Source organism: Malaya genurostris, chromosome 2 (genome assembly GCF_030247185.1).
Source record: "Malaya genurostris strain Urasoe2022 chromosome 2, Malgen_1.1, whole genome shotgun sequence".
Taxonomy (NCBI): domain Eukaryota; kingdom Metazoa; phylum Arthropoda; class Insecta; order Diptera; family Culicidae; genus Malaya; species Malaya genurostris.
This window is the reverse complement of record NC_080571.1, coordinates 144,536,594-144,554,710: the sequence shown is the minus strand read 5'-3', so window position 1 is coordinate 144,554,710 and position 18,117 is coordinate 144,536,594. Positions and strand designations below refer to the sequence as shown.

At 36.6% G+C, this 18,117-nt stretch overlaps 1 protein-coding gene across 11 annotated transcripts in view; it reads right to left on the bottom strand.

Moving 5' to 3' along the window:
* Positions 1–18,117, bottom strand: part of LOC131426980 (innexin shaking-B) — a 1,311,753-nt gene that overhangs the window by 679,157 nt on the left and 614,479 nt on the right. For all 11 annotated transcript variants that reach the window (XM_058589825.1, XM_058589817.1, XM_058589824.1 and 8 more), the window contains one exon: positions 12,087–12,220. In XM_058589825.1, the coding sequence (XP_058445808.1) occupies positions 12,087–12,220 (134 nt within the window). The remainder of the gene's footprint in view (positions 1–12,086; positions 12,221–18,117) is intronic.

Here is an 18,117-nt window from a genome sequence, read left to right as displayed (position 1 = left end):
GGTGTGTTGACTCTGACGCCGTTTTCGTTTCTTGTAATTCTCCTCACTTCTATAACGTTTTGGTTTCGTAGTTTTGTTAACATTTCTTCATTTGTGTATTCAATCGTATCCCAGTCTCGTATCAGTCCTTGTACCCTGTTATAGATAGGATGGTGCGTGACCTCCATTGAGTATCCAGGTCCGAGATTTTTCATTTTCATTAGTTTTGTGTACGCATTTTTGTTTGAGGTTTTGAGGACGTATTGAGATCCCCGTTCCGAAAATACCCATATTTTAGTAATTTCCATGGAATATAAATGAGCCGAAAACGATTTTCATTGTATGCAAAAACCTCTTTTTACGAAGTATTGTCAACGTAAAAAATATTACGTTATTTTCGATTTTTGTCGTAAAAAGAGGTAACGTAAAAAAAGATTACGTAAACGGAGGTTTGGGTGTACCAGGAATGTTGAAAAAATTTCTGATTTCTGTCATACGTTCTGACACTATATTGAAAATTAAATGTTTTTAAAGTGAAGAAAATGGGATCTAGCTGATATTTGTCGCAAAATGTCTAGTAAGATTGTTTATCTACAATCGTGTAAAACTGATTCTCTGGTAAATTGCGTTGGTTTTTGTTCTGGTCTGGTCTGGAAATTTCGTCGAATAAACAGAGAACACATTGAGTTGTCACTATCCAAACTTACGACGGGGAAGCACTACCTTAAAAAACTCTCATTTAATCCACCTAGTGTAATTTTTATACTAATCACCTAGACTTTCGGAACCGGGAGTCAGGTCGAAATAAAATTTGGGAATTTTGTATGGGACAATTATATCTTTCACTTGAATCACAGTTTGTGTGAATCGGTTCTGCAGTCCCTGAGAAATAGTTAACTCTCAACCTCTGAGTCGAGTAGTCGAGTTTTAATACTATCGCTTTGTTTTACGGTTTTCAATCTAGTTCCATAGAAGAAAATTATCGGTTATCGTCACGTTTAGTCCGAATACACAATCGCGTTTTTCGTTGTCGTCGTGAAAACACGTTTCGCATCGACTATGCGAACATTCCACGGAAACCATCCTACGAAGAGTTGCACTATTTCGTTAGTACAGTACTCGATTTGAAAAAAGAACAGGTCGTACGTATACAGCCAAGCAGAAGCCTCGGTTGTGCTTTTATTAAGGTCAGTGAACTATCGCTTGCTCAAAAAATCTTCCAAGAACACGATAACAAGCATGAGACGGAGATCGACGGTAAAACGTATAAACTTAGAATAACAATGGAGGACGGTGCTGTAGAAGTCAAACTTTTCGACCTGTCCGAGGACGTTACCGACGAGAAAATCTACGAGTTCCTACAATGCTACGGTGATGTACTTTCACTTCACGAAATATTGTGGGACGAGAGATATGCATTCGGTGGCGTCTCTAGCGGAGTACGCGTAGCGAAAATGTTGGTAAAACAGAACATCCCCTCTTTTGTTACCATAGACCAACTTGTCGGCACTGTAACGATTCCACTCACAATGGAATAACATGCATCCAGAATAAAAAACTTCTGGTACAGAAATACACAGCAGATAAAGACAACACTACTTACGCAGGTATTGTACAGCAGTCAGCAAAACCGAAGTCGTCGACTATAAAAACAACACACTCTAATAAACCGTCAGCTAAAAACTGATACCGGCAAGTACACCGAACACTATCTCAACATGTGCACACACTACCACAACAATAAACCAACCACGTTATACGGAACCCCAACCTATAAAAATTAACCAATTCACAATACCAAATCTGGAACCACTACCGATCAATAACGGAGACCCGCAACGCAGGCATATATCTAGCGAAGGGCAAATGACGGAAATGAAACCGATAGATCCACATCCTCCACAGCCAGCCGAAGGTCGACTCGCCGCCCACCAGGCAAGAAGCCTCGACAAAACGACACCGATATCTCGCAAGACGATGTTAGTGCACTATAATGGATTACACCAGCTACAACATCGCAACTATCAGTATCAACACAATCACAAATATAACAAAACTCAACGCTTTCCGTACTTTCGTACGAGGACTAGAGCTAGATATAATGTTCCTCCAAGAGGTAGAGAACAACCAAATCACACTGCCTGGATACACCGTAATTTGCAACGTAGATCACTCAAGAAGAGGAACTGCCATTGCTCTCAAAGATCACATACGATTTTCACACGTAGAGAAAAGCTTGGACGGTCGACCGCACAGTGGTTCAAAAGCGCAATTTCACGCTCTTAATTAATAACTCATAGGAACGTGGTTTTTAAGGTACAGTATCTTCAGCAAAGTTGTTCAGAATGATACACGCCATTTTTTGGCAAATTTTATTTATGTGATTAATCCTCCTAAAAGTGAGATAAAAATATTATTTTAGTTCAGAGCCAACATAGGGGCTAAGTTACTTCGACAAAGTTGTTCAAAAGGTTATTTCAAACAAATTTGCTGAAGATACTATACCCGTAACTTGGGTGTAATTCATAATATAATGTATTTTCTGAAAAAAGTGTCCTAAAACTAGTTTTTGTATGAAAACACATATATCATCAACTTATATGAGTTTTTCATGTTATACAAAGTTTTTCATCATTAAAAACTACACAACTTTCTCAAACATACTATACTACTATCATTTCAGTTTAATGAAATAGAGCCATTTTTCATGCTTTTTATTACAAAATTTCAACTTGTCTATCATCAAAAGGCGCAGAAAGGTGCAGATGAGACTACTTACATATTAAACTACTTGACAAGAGCTTTCATACCGTGGTTGAATTACTCGTCTGCGATCGTCTGCAGGCGAGATATGTTCTCTTCAAATATGCTTGTCCTTGACATTTGCAATGATAAGGTTCATTGCATATCAGATTAGACTTCAGTATATATTCGTTACCATGGTAACTCTCACTATAAATGGTTTTTATGGACATTGAAGTCTACAAATAGAAAAGTTTAGAAATCATACCAGACGTTTTCTGAAAGTGAGATAAGAAGCCACGGCTTTGAAAAAAAGCAATCATCATTTCGAATTACGTTATGTCATTTTTTTAAAGTTTTTCTATAGAAAATTTCTGCGGACAAATATCCTCCATTTATCAATTGATGTGAAGATCGATAAACGCGTGCTATATTGTACTGTTCACAATAATTAAGAATTTTCTTTCATACAGATTTCGAGAGTATTATACACGCGAGCAATACAAATCACTTTCGAATCGGGATCCCATGAATAGGTTATTAGTTTCATCAGATCCATTGGTTACAAATATTCGTGAATGGCCAAAACAGTCCAAGAAGAATCTGTCGGATGATGCTAAGAGTCTTTTAGCTGGTTAAGAACATTGTCAGCTATCATAAAATAAATACAAATAACTAAAAATGAGTTTTGATCATACTTTTCTCTACCAGACAAAATCGTGACGTGACAAAACAGTTACCAAACTATTCAATTTATAGACTTCGATGTGCAAAAAAATCATATTTTGTGGCAAGTACCATAGTTAAGAATATATACTGAAATCTGATATGACATGAAGTGCACCTTATCATTGCAAATGTCAAGGACAAGGATATTTGAAAAGAACATATCTCGCCTGCAGACGATCGCAGACGAGTAATTCAACCACGGTATGAAAGCTCTTGCCAAGTAGTTTAATATGTAAGTAGTCTCATCTGGACCTTTATGCGCTTTTTGATGATAGACAAGTTGAAATTTTGTAATAAAAATCATGAAAAATGGCTCTATTTCATTAAACTGAAATGATAACAGTATAGTATGTTGGAGAAAGTTGTGTAGTTTTTAATGATGAAAAACTTTGTAGAACATGAAAAACTCATATAAATTGATGATATATGTGTTTTCATACAAAAACTGGTTTTGGGACACCCTTTTCAGAAAATACATTATGTTATGAATTACACTCAAGTTACGGGAATAGTATCTTTAGCAAATTTGTTTGAAATAACTTTCTGAACAACTTTGTCGAAGTGACTTAGCCCCTATGTTGGCTCTGAACTAAAATAATATTTTTATCTCACTTTTAGGAGGATTAATCCCATAAATCAAATTTGCCAAAAGATGGCGTCTATCATTCTGAACAACTTTGCTGAAGATTGTACCTCAAAAACCATGTTCATATCGGTTATCAATTAAGAGCGTGAAATTCTACTTTTGAGCCACTGTGGACTGATAGTCATACAAGTACAAAACACAACGTTAGTTAATGTATATGCCCCATCCGGCAACAACATGAGAACTGAGCGAGAATCTTTTTTCAACAGCACACTATCGTTCTATCTTCGGCATCCATCCAATAATATTGTCTTAGCAGAAGACTTCAACTGTGTGGTGCGAACGTGTGACTCAACTGGAAATAACAAAAGTCCTACACTTCAAGCAGCCATACAGCAACTACAGTTACACGACGTCTGGGTAAAGCTTTTTCCTCGACAGATCGATCACACATACATCACTCACAACTCAATGTCAAGGCTAGATCGGATATATGTTAGCGCGAACCTTTGCGAGCATCTAAGAAACGCGATAACACACGTATGTTCTTTCACGGATCACAAGGCCGTTACCACACGTCTATGTCTTCCCAACTTAGGGAGAGAACATGGTCGTGGTTTCTGGTCCTTACGCTCCCATTTATTAACGGACGACAACATTGATGAATTCAGACTCAAGTGGCAGTATTGGACACGTCAACGTCGAAACTTCCAATCTTGGATGGCATGGTGGACAACGTTCGCGAAGCCAAGAATAAAATCGTTCTTTCGTTGGAAATCAAAGCAAGCTTACGATGATTTCTACCACGAGCATCAACGCCTATATTCTCTATTACGAATCGCATATGATAGTTACTACCAAGACCCAGGAACATTGACAACCATTAATCGTCTGAAGGCAGAAATGCTAACGCACCAGCGAAAATTCACGCACCTGTTTGTACACAACAATGAATCATACATCGCTGGTGAACGTCTATCCATGTTCAAACTAGGAGAAATGAGAAGGAAAAGAACGACCATAACACAACTTAAAAATGAAAGAGATGAAACAATTGAGCAAGCCGAAGACATCGAGCAGCACATGCTGGAATTCTATAAAAATCTATACTCATCCGACGAGACAGGAGAGAGAGACGAAGATTTTATTTGCGAGTGGGTTATACCCGATGATGACGAAGCAAATGACGTCAGTATGAACGATATTTCCACAGCAGAAATACTCTCAGCAATAAAATCAAGTGCATCTAGAAAATCTCCTGGATATGATGGATTACCGAGAGAGTTCTATCTACGGACGTTCGATATCATACATAGAGAAATGAACCTTATTTTAAATGAGGCTCTCGCATCTAACTTCTTCTCTGAATTCGTGAGCAGTGTCATAGTATTGGTGAAGAAGAAAAACTCGGATAATTCCGCTCGCGCTTACGGACCGATCTCACTAATCAACTTCGATTATAAACTGCTATGCCGAATCCTAAAAGCGAGATTAGAGTGGATCGTAAATACTCATCATATACTGGGAGACATCCAAAAATGCTCCAACGGTGATCACAACATCTTTCAAGTCACTCTCTCTATCAAAGATCGGATTGCTCAGATGATCGCACGAAAGCAAAAAGGCAAACTTATCTCTTTCGACCTAGACAGTGCATTCGATCGTGTGAATCGTGAGTACCTTTTTAACAACATGCGTGCTCTCGGTATCAACCACAGGCTGGTAGCACTTCTCGCAAAATTCGCAGAAAAAACATCATGCCGACTGAACGTAAACGGACACTTAACAGCACCATTCCCCATACAGAGATCGGTCGCTCAAGGAAACTCCTTATTATCGCTCTGTTTCGCTCTCTATCTAGTACCGCTCTTAAAGAAACTCAAAGAAGTGTGTGGAAACGATTTAATCGTCGCTTATGCCGACGATATTACCGTGATCGCTACAACTACTCAGAAAATAGAACACATGCAAGACATTTTCTTACGTTTCTCTCGTGTTTCGGGAGCCAGACTAAACCTAACAAAAACAACTGCAATCGACGTAGGATATGCCGATGGAAACCAGTTGAGCCTACCATGGTTGCGGACATCTGACACGGTAAAAATTCTTGGTGTCATATATGCCAACTCAGTTCGAAGTATGGTCAGATTGAACTTGGTATCTGTAGTAAATAAATTGTCCAGGCTCCTATGGCTGCATTGGACGCGCACGTTAACATTATTTCAAAAAGTTGCTCTACTAAACACATTCGTCACATCCAAAATCTGGTACACAGCGTCTATCCTTCCTCAGTTGAATGCCCACATTGCAAAGCTGACATCGTTAATGGGAACATTCCTTTGGCGCGGGATTACTGCCCGTGTGCCAATAATACAATTGGCTAGAGATCGAGAATTAGGTGGCCATAAACTTCAACTACCAGCTCTAAAGTGCAAAGCGCTACTAATAAATCGCCATATACAGGAGATAGACTACATTCCATTCTACAAGTCATTCATTATTCAAAACTATACAAATTCAATCAATAATCCAGTAGATTGTCCTTGTATAAAATTGATCCGACAAAACTTTTATATTCTACCTCCTGAAATACAACAAAATCCTACCGCTGAACACATCCAGCGATTTCATGTAAACAACACTGATACTCTTAGAGTTGAGCGAGAAAATACACTTGTTGAGTGGCACCGAGTGTGGTCAAACATTCTCCGAACACGAGGACTATCATCAAAACAGCGAATCGATTACTACCTTCTAGTTAACGGCAAAACTGAACACAGGCAACTCATGTACACTTTACAGCGGACAGATGGAGAGCAATGTACATACTGCAATGCCGCTCCCGAAACTATAACACACAAATTCAGTGAATGCCCACGAGTTGATGACGCATGGCAAATGTTAAAGCAGATGGCAATAGCTACACTAGGTATCTCATTTAAGGATGTAATTAGACCTACTCTGAATGGAGTCTTCAGAGCAAGAAAACATGAATTACTAAAACTCTTCATAAATTATATAAACTTCATTAGCAAATCACACCAGCAAATAGATAGAAATGAAGTGAAACCTAGAAAATGATTTGCAAATAATTTTGATAAAACACAGACAAACAAAACAAAACAAAAAAAAACTTGCCACGAGGAAGCACTACTTTAAAAAACTTTCGGAACCGGGAGTCAGATCGCAATAAAATTTAGGAATTTTGTATGGGACAATTATACCTTTCACTTGAATCATAGTTTGTGTGAATCGGTTCTGCTGTCCCTGAGAAAAGTAAGTACACTTATTTTCATACTTTTTACACATATCACCCTACGATTCCGGAACTGGAAGTCGAATTCAAATAAAATTTTGGAACTTTGTATGGGCCTACAAGCCCTTTCATTCCAATATAAGCTCATGAAAATCGGTTCAGCCATCTCCGAGAAAAGTAAATGCAAAGAAATGTTACTACACACCGGCATAGCTGAGATGGGCTCGTTTTACTAGCGACTATCGACATTATCGAATTGTTTCAATTTTTTACACACTTAGCTCTCTATTTCCAGGACCGAAAGTCATATCCAGTCAAAATTCGAAACCTACCTATGAAAACATAATACCTTTCATTTGAATCTAAGTTTATGTAAATCGGTCATGCCATTTATGCGAAGATGGAGTTATTTTCGGCTTGGAATACACGATACCTTTTTTCATTACTTCCGGATCCGGTATAGCCAAAATCAATGTTCTTGGTCATCATCTAACCAAGCATGATCAGTTGAAAAATTATATCGATAGTTGAAAGTATTTTGCTCGATTTTTCAGTGTCATGTATAAAAACATGCTTAGAAACTCTAATACTTATCAGTCTGAAATTCCGGAACCGGAAGTTGTGCCCTGATAAAATTTGATAGGGTTCTATTAGATTGCGAGACCTTTCATTTGAACTTAAGTTTGTGAAAATTGGTTGGGCGGTCTTTGAGAAAAATTTATCACGCAACTTCGGAACCGGAAGTCGGATAGCTATGAAATTCAATAGCAGGCTATGGGACTATAGACCGTTTTATTTGAATCTGAGTTTTAGAAAATTGGTTCTGCGGTATCTGAGAAAATCGAGTGCACTTTTTTAATTTTTGAACATTTTACCTATTTTTATATATATAAAAAATAGGTATAGAATTCGCTTAAACTTTCGAAAATTTTTCCGAGGCCCGGAGGGCCGAATGACATATACCAATCGATTCAGCTCGACGAACTGAGCAAATGTCTGTGTGTGTGTGTGTGTGTATGTGTGTGTGTCCGTATGTGTGTTGTCAACTAAGAGGTCGAGATCTCAGAGATGGCTGGACCGATTTTCATCAAACTAGTCGCAAATGAAAGGTCTCCCCGTCACCCAAAACGCTATTGAATGGTTTTGAGATCGGATGTTTACTTTTTGAGTTATACAAAGTTTTATGTCAAAATTTTCAGTTTTTTGACAGTATCTGTCACAATTGACCTTGAAAACAGAATATGTTTTCAGACTTAGATTCCGCACGGTAATACCTATCCAACAAGCCATAGATTGTTAAAATCCGTCCATTTTTAACGGAGATATCGAAATTTTTCTGTAAGCGACTTTTCCCCCTATTCCAGCAGTAGGAGTTTTGAGCGCTGTATGAAAAAGAAATGCTTGGGAGCAACGGAAAACACGATTTTTTATACTGTTACATACAATTGTTTCTAAGAACCAAAAGGATTGTGTACAGCATTCTTTTTCATGACATTTAGCCTCGGACCGATTTTAGCACGGCTCGTTTTTGGCAACATAATCGTTCGAATATGACATATATAAACCAGATGATGGCAGAATTTTTTTAATTATTTTGTTTTAAACTACTTACAGCAATAAATGCTGGAAGAACATAACATCCATATACCATTCGAATCAGTTCGTCGAGATCAGCAAATGCGTGTGTGACAAATAACTTCAATTAATTTTCTCGGAAAATTTCTTTTCTACAAATTCAGATTCATACGAAAAGTCGTATGCTCCCAAACAAAGTTCCTGCATTATGTTTGGTTCCGACCTCTGGTTTCGGAACTACAGGATGATATGTGAAACGAAATCAAAATTATGTAACTCATTTTTCTTGAAGATGGCTGAACCGATCTAAGATGCAAATGAAATCTAAGAATCATCTAAGATTCAAATGAAAAGTTTCAAAGTTCTATAAAACATCTTGCTTTTCAGTCAGATCCAACTTCCGGTTTCGGGGATTGTATAAAAATGTCTATTCCACATAATTTAATCAGGTTTATCGGGTTAGCAGATTTGGATAGTCGATAAAAAAATTAACTTTTTTCAGTTTTAGTGGTATTCAGTTGTCGATCAGAAGGCACCTAAAAATTTAATTCGTGCTATGATCTCTCAAAGATGTCTTAACTGATTTTCAAATGTTTTGAAACAAATGTAAAGTGTACATCTACTCAGGTGAATTTATCTGACTTCGGCCATACCGCTTTTAGAATTCCGGTTCCAGTATAAAATCGTTTCTCAAAGCTCAATCGTTTTCTCAAAAAAAGCCTAATCAAATTTCAGAAACAAAAATTTTAATTAAAACAAACTTATATACAAAAATTAATTATTTTATCCAATTATGACTTCCGGTTCTCGAATTACATGATGATGAATTTTTAAAATTCAAACCGATATAGAAGATGACAATCCCGAAAAGCTTCAAAGTTGAACTCAAAACTGTTGTAATTTATTCGTCATATGGCCATACGAATCGGTTTGGGTTATGCTGGTTCCTGAATACCGGCTCTGGAAGTACCTTAAATTACCGTAAACTCTAGAGTGGAACTTACATATCATGGCATGTTTAATCGATTATCACACTTCTAGATTCAAATTCGATCCGATTTGCAGTTTCGACATTACAGAGTAATGCAAAAAACACATGCGGATTGATAAAAATAGGTATCATCTCACTGCTAGGTGGATTAAACACGTTTTTTCTTGTTACTCTCGTACCGGAAGTGCCTCCCGGGTAAAATTCACAAGCAGGATTTGGTCTTTGATTTGTATCTAAATTTGAGAGAAACGATCAAGCCATATAGCGAAAAAATTTGTTTCATACACACATAGATACACACGTAGACGCACAGACATTTTGCGACCTCGAAGAACTGAGTCAAGTCGCGCCCAAGAAAAATTTTTGGGGAAGAAATTTGAGAGTACGTTGATTAATTTCCATACGGATGGTAATATGTATATTGAAAATTTTTTGGTCATGAAGTCATTTGTTGAAAAATATACCTTTCATAATTGCCTCGAATATTTAAAGCAAAAAGTTTTCATAATATAGGGAATACCGAGGTTAAACCGTACACTTTATGGAAATTGAAAATAAACATCCAATACAACTAGGGTTTTACCCAAGTTATTTGTATCGTTATGTAGCTTAAATTTGAGTAAAAATGTTTCTAATAAGTAATATAAAATAGAATAGGAATATAGATATCTATATCAAGTTGGGATTCAAAAATTTCAATTTTGAAATTATGTATCCGGATGAGTTCCATATTTTTAAGTCCGTTATCATTTCTCTAGACATTTGGTTTTCAAGACACAACACATTTTATTTTCTACGTAATCGACAGTACTTGATAATCTCTGTATTCAGCACGAAATTAACTTGTAAAAAATCTAACCCAACTTTCGTTACGATGCAAAGAAATCAAATGTATTCACAAAATCAGAAAATTAAAAGAAAAAAAATTCTGTGAAAAACGTACGTCAAAACAGTGTTTTTACTTATATATTTAGCCTAAAAATGATTATATTTGTTCGGAAATGGTATGGTAGAAATCGTTCAGTTTATACCGAACAAACAAGCCATCATTTTCTCTGAAGTACCTCGAGCGCGAACAACTTTTGTTGGATTTGGTTCATTCATCCCATCTTGACGACTGCACCAGTTTCGGGCTCATATGAGTAAATACATTTTGCGTCCTCTGTGTAGATGTTATACACCAAATTTGAAGCTCCACGATTGAATTGGTTCAGCATTTCCTTGCACCAATCGACAGAGCGATTGTCAAAGTGAACAATTTTTATCATGACTAAATGTCATGCAAAATAACATATAAACTTTTCACACTAATGTCTCTAGCTTCCTCAATTTCACGTTACGCCACATGACGATCTTCAATTATCAGATTTTTCACAGCATTGATGTTTTCTGCAAAACAATTGATTTTGGACGACCTTCTTTGAATACATCGGCAAGCGAACTACTACCACGATTTGTTATACCAGTTTTTTACCGTCGCATAGACTGGTGGTATACTGACAAAAGTATAACTAAGTATATATTGAAGCACTCTTGTCTTTTAATCTTTTCACACGAAAATCGTAATGAATCATTGCACGAAAATGTTCACTTTTTTTTATTCAATTCCATTTTATTGGCCGAGGTAAAATTTTCAGCTCACTGTAAACAAAACAAATAGCGCGCAAATGACATACGGTGATGGTTAGAAATATCAAACTTCATGATGGAAACGAAAAATCTACCGGGCAACGTTTAGTGTTGTCAAAGCTAAATACATAAGAAACAACCTTCGTACAAAGTCAACCCATGGATCGTAATAATTGCTACTTTATAAGATATTTCAGCTGTCCGGCTTAGCCACGTATCTGGTATAGCCACCCCTCCTTCCACCTGCATACGCGCCTGATTGATTCAGTTAGTATACAGGCTTCCGGACCACGGTTCAAAAGTGTTTTTTTTTAATAATTGCATAATTTAATGCCTATGAGAAAGACGAAAAATACCCCAGTTACTTTTTCGTGTTCTCGGATCTCGAGAGTGTTCATTGGTGAGGCTGAGACCTGTTTTGTGGCAAAAGATAAATCGGTACAAAAATTTTATTGACCAGTTCGAGAATCGTTAGGTTTTCTATAAACTTCGAAAGTAACTATGTTCAAGAACAAAATCAAACTTTGCAAACAAATGTTGGATGTAAAAAGAAAATATTGTACATTGTTGTGAATATATTTGTGTAAAATTTAACCTACCGTGTGTGCACACAGTCTATTGGATTTCCGACGTATTGTCGAGTAGTTACTGCTATCGAGAAAGTTACCAAGAGAATAACTGTTGCGTTTGTATGTAGTCGAAAAATGGAGGAATCTGTTTTTACGTGGTTAACCTGAAACGATAGGACGTATGAACATATGTAAAATATGTATGCATATATATATATATATATATATATATATATATATATATATATATATATATATATATATATATATATATATATATATATATATATATATATATATATATATATATATATATATATATATTGTTTGATCAGTTTTTACCCCCACCGGGTTCGCACATCAAAAAAATTAAGAAAACTTACCGGAAAAGTGGGAAAAATCAATAAAGTTATTTTGTATGGACAATGGAATTTTCCACTGAAAAAGTCGCCAATGATTGCTAGATCATCGATAGGTGTTTGGCGCATAACAAGTTGCATAAGTGTTTGGCCGTCAAAGAAAGGAATACTAGATCGTTGAAAGAATCATTTGGCGCGCAACGAGTTGTTTTGTGTGAATTCATGTGGTTCGTCATTTCGAGCCACGTGCTTGATTGGGTATCAACATTATGGATTGCCAAATGATTCAATGATGGAACGCATATGGGTGTTCTAGCTATACCGTAAACATGATCAAAAGTTCTGATACTGTTTACCAGAAGATGCATTGTGTGCAATGTAATCAGTTAGTTGTTTATTGTTGGCCATCGTAGGCGTTAGTTGAACAAATCACCTTATAAATAGAACGATTTATGTACGAATGAATGATAAGATGCTGCTGTTTAAATAATGAGATCAATCATAGAGGTTTGCTTTGAATTTAGCATGCTGAAGTTCGTTCGCGTCGGGTAAATTCTGATGGATTGAAAACCATTAGTTGTGAGATTTTATGCATTGACTCGAACGATAAGCTGCATACTGGTACAATCACTTCTCATCTTTACTCCTCTATAACAGAAGAACTGCACATTATTTTCATATAAATAGATTCTCAGTGCCGAACTCCACCATTCATTAATTGTAGGTGGGGTACTAAACAAAATTATGTGGTGTTGACTAATGAGATGACTATTGATAAAACTATTAAACGAATGCAGTGTTCAGGTAAAAGTTAATGGATACAATATTTAAAATAATGGTAACTTGAACATTCGAATGTCCAAGAATTACTCATTTTATCATTCGATTTTTTAACAATATCAAACTAACCATAGTACTCAAGGAGGAGTAAGGATTTGAAGAGTAAAGGAGTAAAGTGCGGAAAATTCGACGTAACAAGGTTCATTTAAGTAAGAAGAAGATTTCTCGCATCTAAACTTTTACCGTCTACCAGAGGAGTCGAACTTAGCGATGCGAAACATCCGAGTCTCTGATATGTTAAATTTTTTTTTGCCCACCACTCCCCCACACCAAAAAATTTACTAAATAGTTACTGACTGACCAGAAGTCATACATTAAAAGTAAAAATAAAGTTTTATCGCTAAATTGTTAATGGAAATTTTTTCCTGTAATTGTCACGCTACGAACATTCATCAAGCACGATTAAATAATATCACCAGACTAGCGAAAAGTGACGTCCTACAAGTCGCGAGGGCAGCTTTTGTAAATTTGTTCTAATCAATTTAAAGTAGTCATCTCAGTTATTTTTGCTTCACTTTTTATTCCATATGTCGAAACCATAGTCTGAGAGGGATCAACAATCGCTATTCGATGCACTGACTCAAAAGATGATTCGCGGTGCATTCGCTTTATTTTTGCGTAACAAAAGCTTTTACAATTTCACAATTTTTTTATGAATTCATCGCAGCCAAGTAATCAGTAAAATAATGGAAAGATACATTAACACCATAACGTTTGACAATTCTACTGTCCGAAAACATAAATAAAAAAAACGGGCGAGACGAAGTTCGACGGGTCAGCTATATATATATAGCTTTCAAGCTATATATATATATATATATATATATATATATATATATATATATATATATATATATATATATATATATATATATATATATATATATATATATATATATATATATATATATATATATATATATATATATATATATATATATATATATATATATATATATATATATATATATATATATATATATATAGTTTTCAATTCGCACGGAATGATGTGGGGTTCCGTTTACAATGATAGCAGATCATCTCTAATATATAATATTTGCGACAATTTTAGTATGACGGTACTAAATATGGGTAGCATGACACGGATCCCAAGACCTCCTGCACGTCCAAGTGCATTAGATTTATCTCTTTGCTCGACTTCAATTCGACTAGATTGCACCTGGAAAGTATTTCCTGATTTACACGGTAGCGATCATTTACCAATCATCATCTCAATTAGCAGTAACAAAGGCATTGCTAATTCAGTTAATATTCCATATGATTTGACAAAAAAATATTGACTGGATTAAATACCAAAGTAATATTTCAAGTGTCTTAACTTCAATGAAAGAGCTCCCCCCACCTGAAGAATATGACTTCCTCGTTTGTTCGATTCTGGAGGCCGCAGAACAAGCCCAAACCAAACGATTTCTGGGTCCATCGTCTAACAGAAGGCTTCCAAACCCTTGGTGGGACAAAGAGTGCTCAGATGCTAAGCACGCGAAACAAAATGCTTTCAAGACGTTTTTAAAACGAGGAGGAAGAACTCCTCAGAATATTGAAAAATTCTTGACTTTAGAAACCAAGTACAAGAGCATACTTCGGGCCAAGGTATGTAGCTATTGGAGACATTTTGTCGAAGGTTTGTCAAGAGAAACCTCAATGAGCACTCTTTGGAATACGGCCAGACGAATGAGGAATCGTAGCGTAGGAAATGAGAATGATGAATACTCGAACCGATTAATATTTGATTTTGCGAGGAAAGTTTGTCCAAATACTGTTCCTACGTATAGCATTATTAGGGAATTTTTTCCAAAGTATTTGAAAGACAAAACCTGTTGGATCATTCTTCCCATCATATGAAGCTGAAGCTGCGCGGGATCATGCTTTCTTGAAAAGACGACCAGCTCTGTTTTCTCCGCAGAGAACTCGATACCCAGATGAACAGCCCAAACGGACAATTTATCTAAGGTATCTTGCAATGGTTTTTGCACATCAATAGCTTTGGGTCCAGTAACTGAAACTACGCCATCATCTGCCAATTGTCTTAGTGTATATGGGGTTACTAGACAGCTGTCAATATCATTCACGTAAAAATTATAAAGGACTGAGGCATGGGCCTTACGGTAGACCCATGTAGATAATTCTGAATGTTGCCAAATCGCCATATGAAAAATGCATGCGTTTCTCTGACAAAAGGTTGTGCAAATAATTATTTATAACCGCTGGGAGTCCATGTTGGTGGAGCTTGTATAAAGGAACATCACTGGAAACTGAATCAAATGCTCCTTTAATGTCTAAAAATACAGATGCCATTTGTTGCTTTTGAGCGAAGGCAATTTGGATGTCAGACGAAAGTAATGCAAGGCAATCATTCGTCCCTTTATTACTACGGAAGCCAAACTGAGTATCTGACAACAAACCGTTCGTCTCGACTTAAATGTCGAGACGTCTTAGAATAATTTTTTCGAACAATTTTCTGATGCAGGACAACATCGCAATGGGTCTATATGAGTTGTGATTGGAAGCTGGTTTCCCCGGCTTTTGAATGGCGATAACTTCCACTTGCCTCCAGTCAGGTGGAACAATAGTTTGCTCAATAAACTTGTTGAACAAGTCCAACAAACGTCTTTTTGCGAGGTCGGGCAGATTCTTCACCAAGTTGAATTTAATTCTGTCCAACCCAAGAATATTATTGTTACAAGACATGAGTGCTATGGAAAATTCCATCGTTGAAAAGGGGCTATCAATGGAACCATTATTTGGAAAAGATTCCCTAATAATGCTATGCGTAGGAACAGTATTTTGACAAACTTTCCTCGCAAAATCAACTATCCATCGGTTCGAGTATTCATCACTCTCATTTCCTGCGTTACGATTCCTCATTCGTCTGGCCGTATTTCAAAGAGTGCTCATTGAGATTTCTCTTGACAAACCTTCGACAAAATGTCTCCAATGGCTACATTTCTTGGCCCGAAGTATGCTCTTGTACTTGGTTTCTAAAGTCAAGAAATTTCCAAAATTCTGAGGAGTTCCTCCTCCTCGTTTTAAAAACGTCTTGAAAGCATTTTGTTTCGCGTGCTTAGCATCTGAGCACTCTTTGTCCCACCAAGGGTTTGGAAGCCTTCTGTTAGACGATGGACCCAGAAATCGTTTGGTTTGGGCTTGTTCTGCGGCCTCCAGAATCGAACAAACGAGGAAGTCATATTCTTCAGGTGGGGGGAGCTCTTTCATTGAAGTTAAGACACTTGAAATATTACTTTGGTATTTAATCCAGTCAATATTTTTTGTCAAATCATATGGAATATTAACTGAATTAGCAATGCCTTTGTTACTACTAGTTGAGATGATGATTGGTAAATGATCGCTACTGTGTAAATCAGGAAATACTTTCCAGGTGCAATCTAGTCGAATTGAAGTCGAGCAAAGAGATAAATCTAATGCACTTGGACGTGCAGGAGGTCTTGGGATCCGTGTCATGCTACCCATATTTAGTACCGTCATACTAAAATTGTCGCAAATATTATATATTAGAGATGATCTACTATCATTATATACGGAATCCCAAATCATTCCGTGCGAATTGAAATCTCCTAAAATCAAACGTGGAGCAGGAAAGGCTTCGACAATTTCATTAAGCTGTCTTTGTCCAACTTGAGCTCTTGGAGGAATATATACCGAAGCAATGCAAATGTCCTTTCCTTTAATGTTTATTTGACAAGCAACAACTTCTATACTAGAAGTGAAAGAAATGTTTAATCTATAAAAGGAATAACATTTCTTAATTCCTAAAAGCACTCCACCATACGAGAAGTCTCTATCGAGACATATAATGTTAAAGTCATTAAAATTTAAGGCTATGTTTGATGTAAGCCATGTTTTGCACAAAACAAATGCATCACATTTTTGACTATGCAACAAAACTTTAAATGAATCAAGTTTTGGCATGATGCTTCGACAATTCCACTGTAGGACAGTGATTGAATCATTTGCGGTGGATGATAAATTATCCATCAAATGATACAAAACCTGAGAGAGCTGGCCATTGAGCTGATAACTGTTTCAAAAAAGTTCTAGCTATTGGAAGGAATGCCGTTGTGATGGTCTTTAGAGGTTCAGAAGTATTGAATGCTGCGAAAATCCATTCTACAATTTCCGAAAACTTCAGTAATCCTGTTGGTGGATGTGAAACGGAGCCCACTGGATTATTGTCTTTTCTTGAGCTAGTTCCTGGATTGGTTTGTGAATTTGACAAACCAGGAGGCACAGTTTTTGGTTTTAAATTTGGCTTTTTAGCTTTAACACGGGAACCTTTTTTGAAGGTGTAATTTTAGATGTCTTCTTCGGTATTTTGTGGTTTGGTAATCTCCTCTTAACAGACCCTTGAGGAGTGACAAACGAGGTATCTTCACTATTTCCGTCAGAGTCAGATTCTTCTGGCTCCTCAAGATTTGAAAAACCGTTTTCGGTGTCCAAAGGTTGGACATCAATAACCGTTTTAAGCATTTCTGCATATGTGCGGTTAGACCGTGCTTTTAAAGAAAGCTTTATTTTGTCTTCACGCAACTTAAATGCAGCGCATACTGAAAGATCATCATGAGTATTCTCCCCACAATAAACACATTTTTCAACATCTTCATCGCAAAGATTATCCTTATGAGGCCCTTGACATTTGATACATTTGGACTTATTACTACAGTAATTAGCTGTATGCCCGAATTTTTTACAGTTCATGCAATTCATAACATGCGGTACGAAAAGCCAAACAGGAAGACAAATTTTATCGATATAGACATGGCTAGGCAACGCAGATCCGGCAAATATTACTCGAAACGAATCTGAGGGACGATAAGACTTTTTTC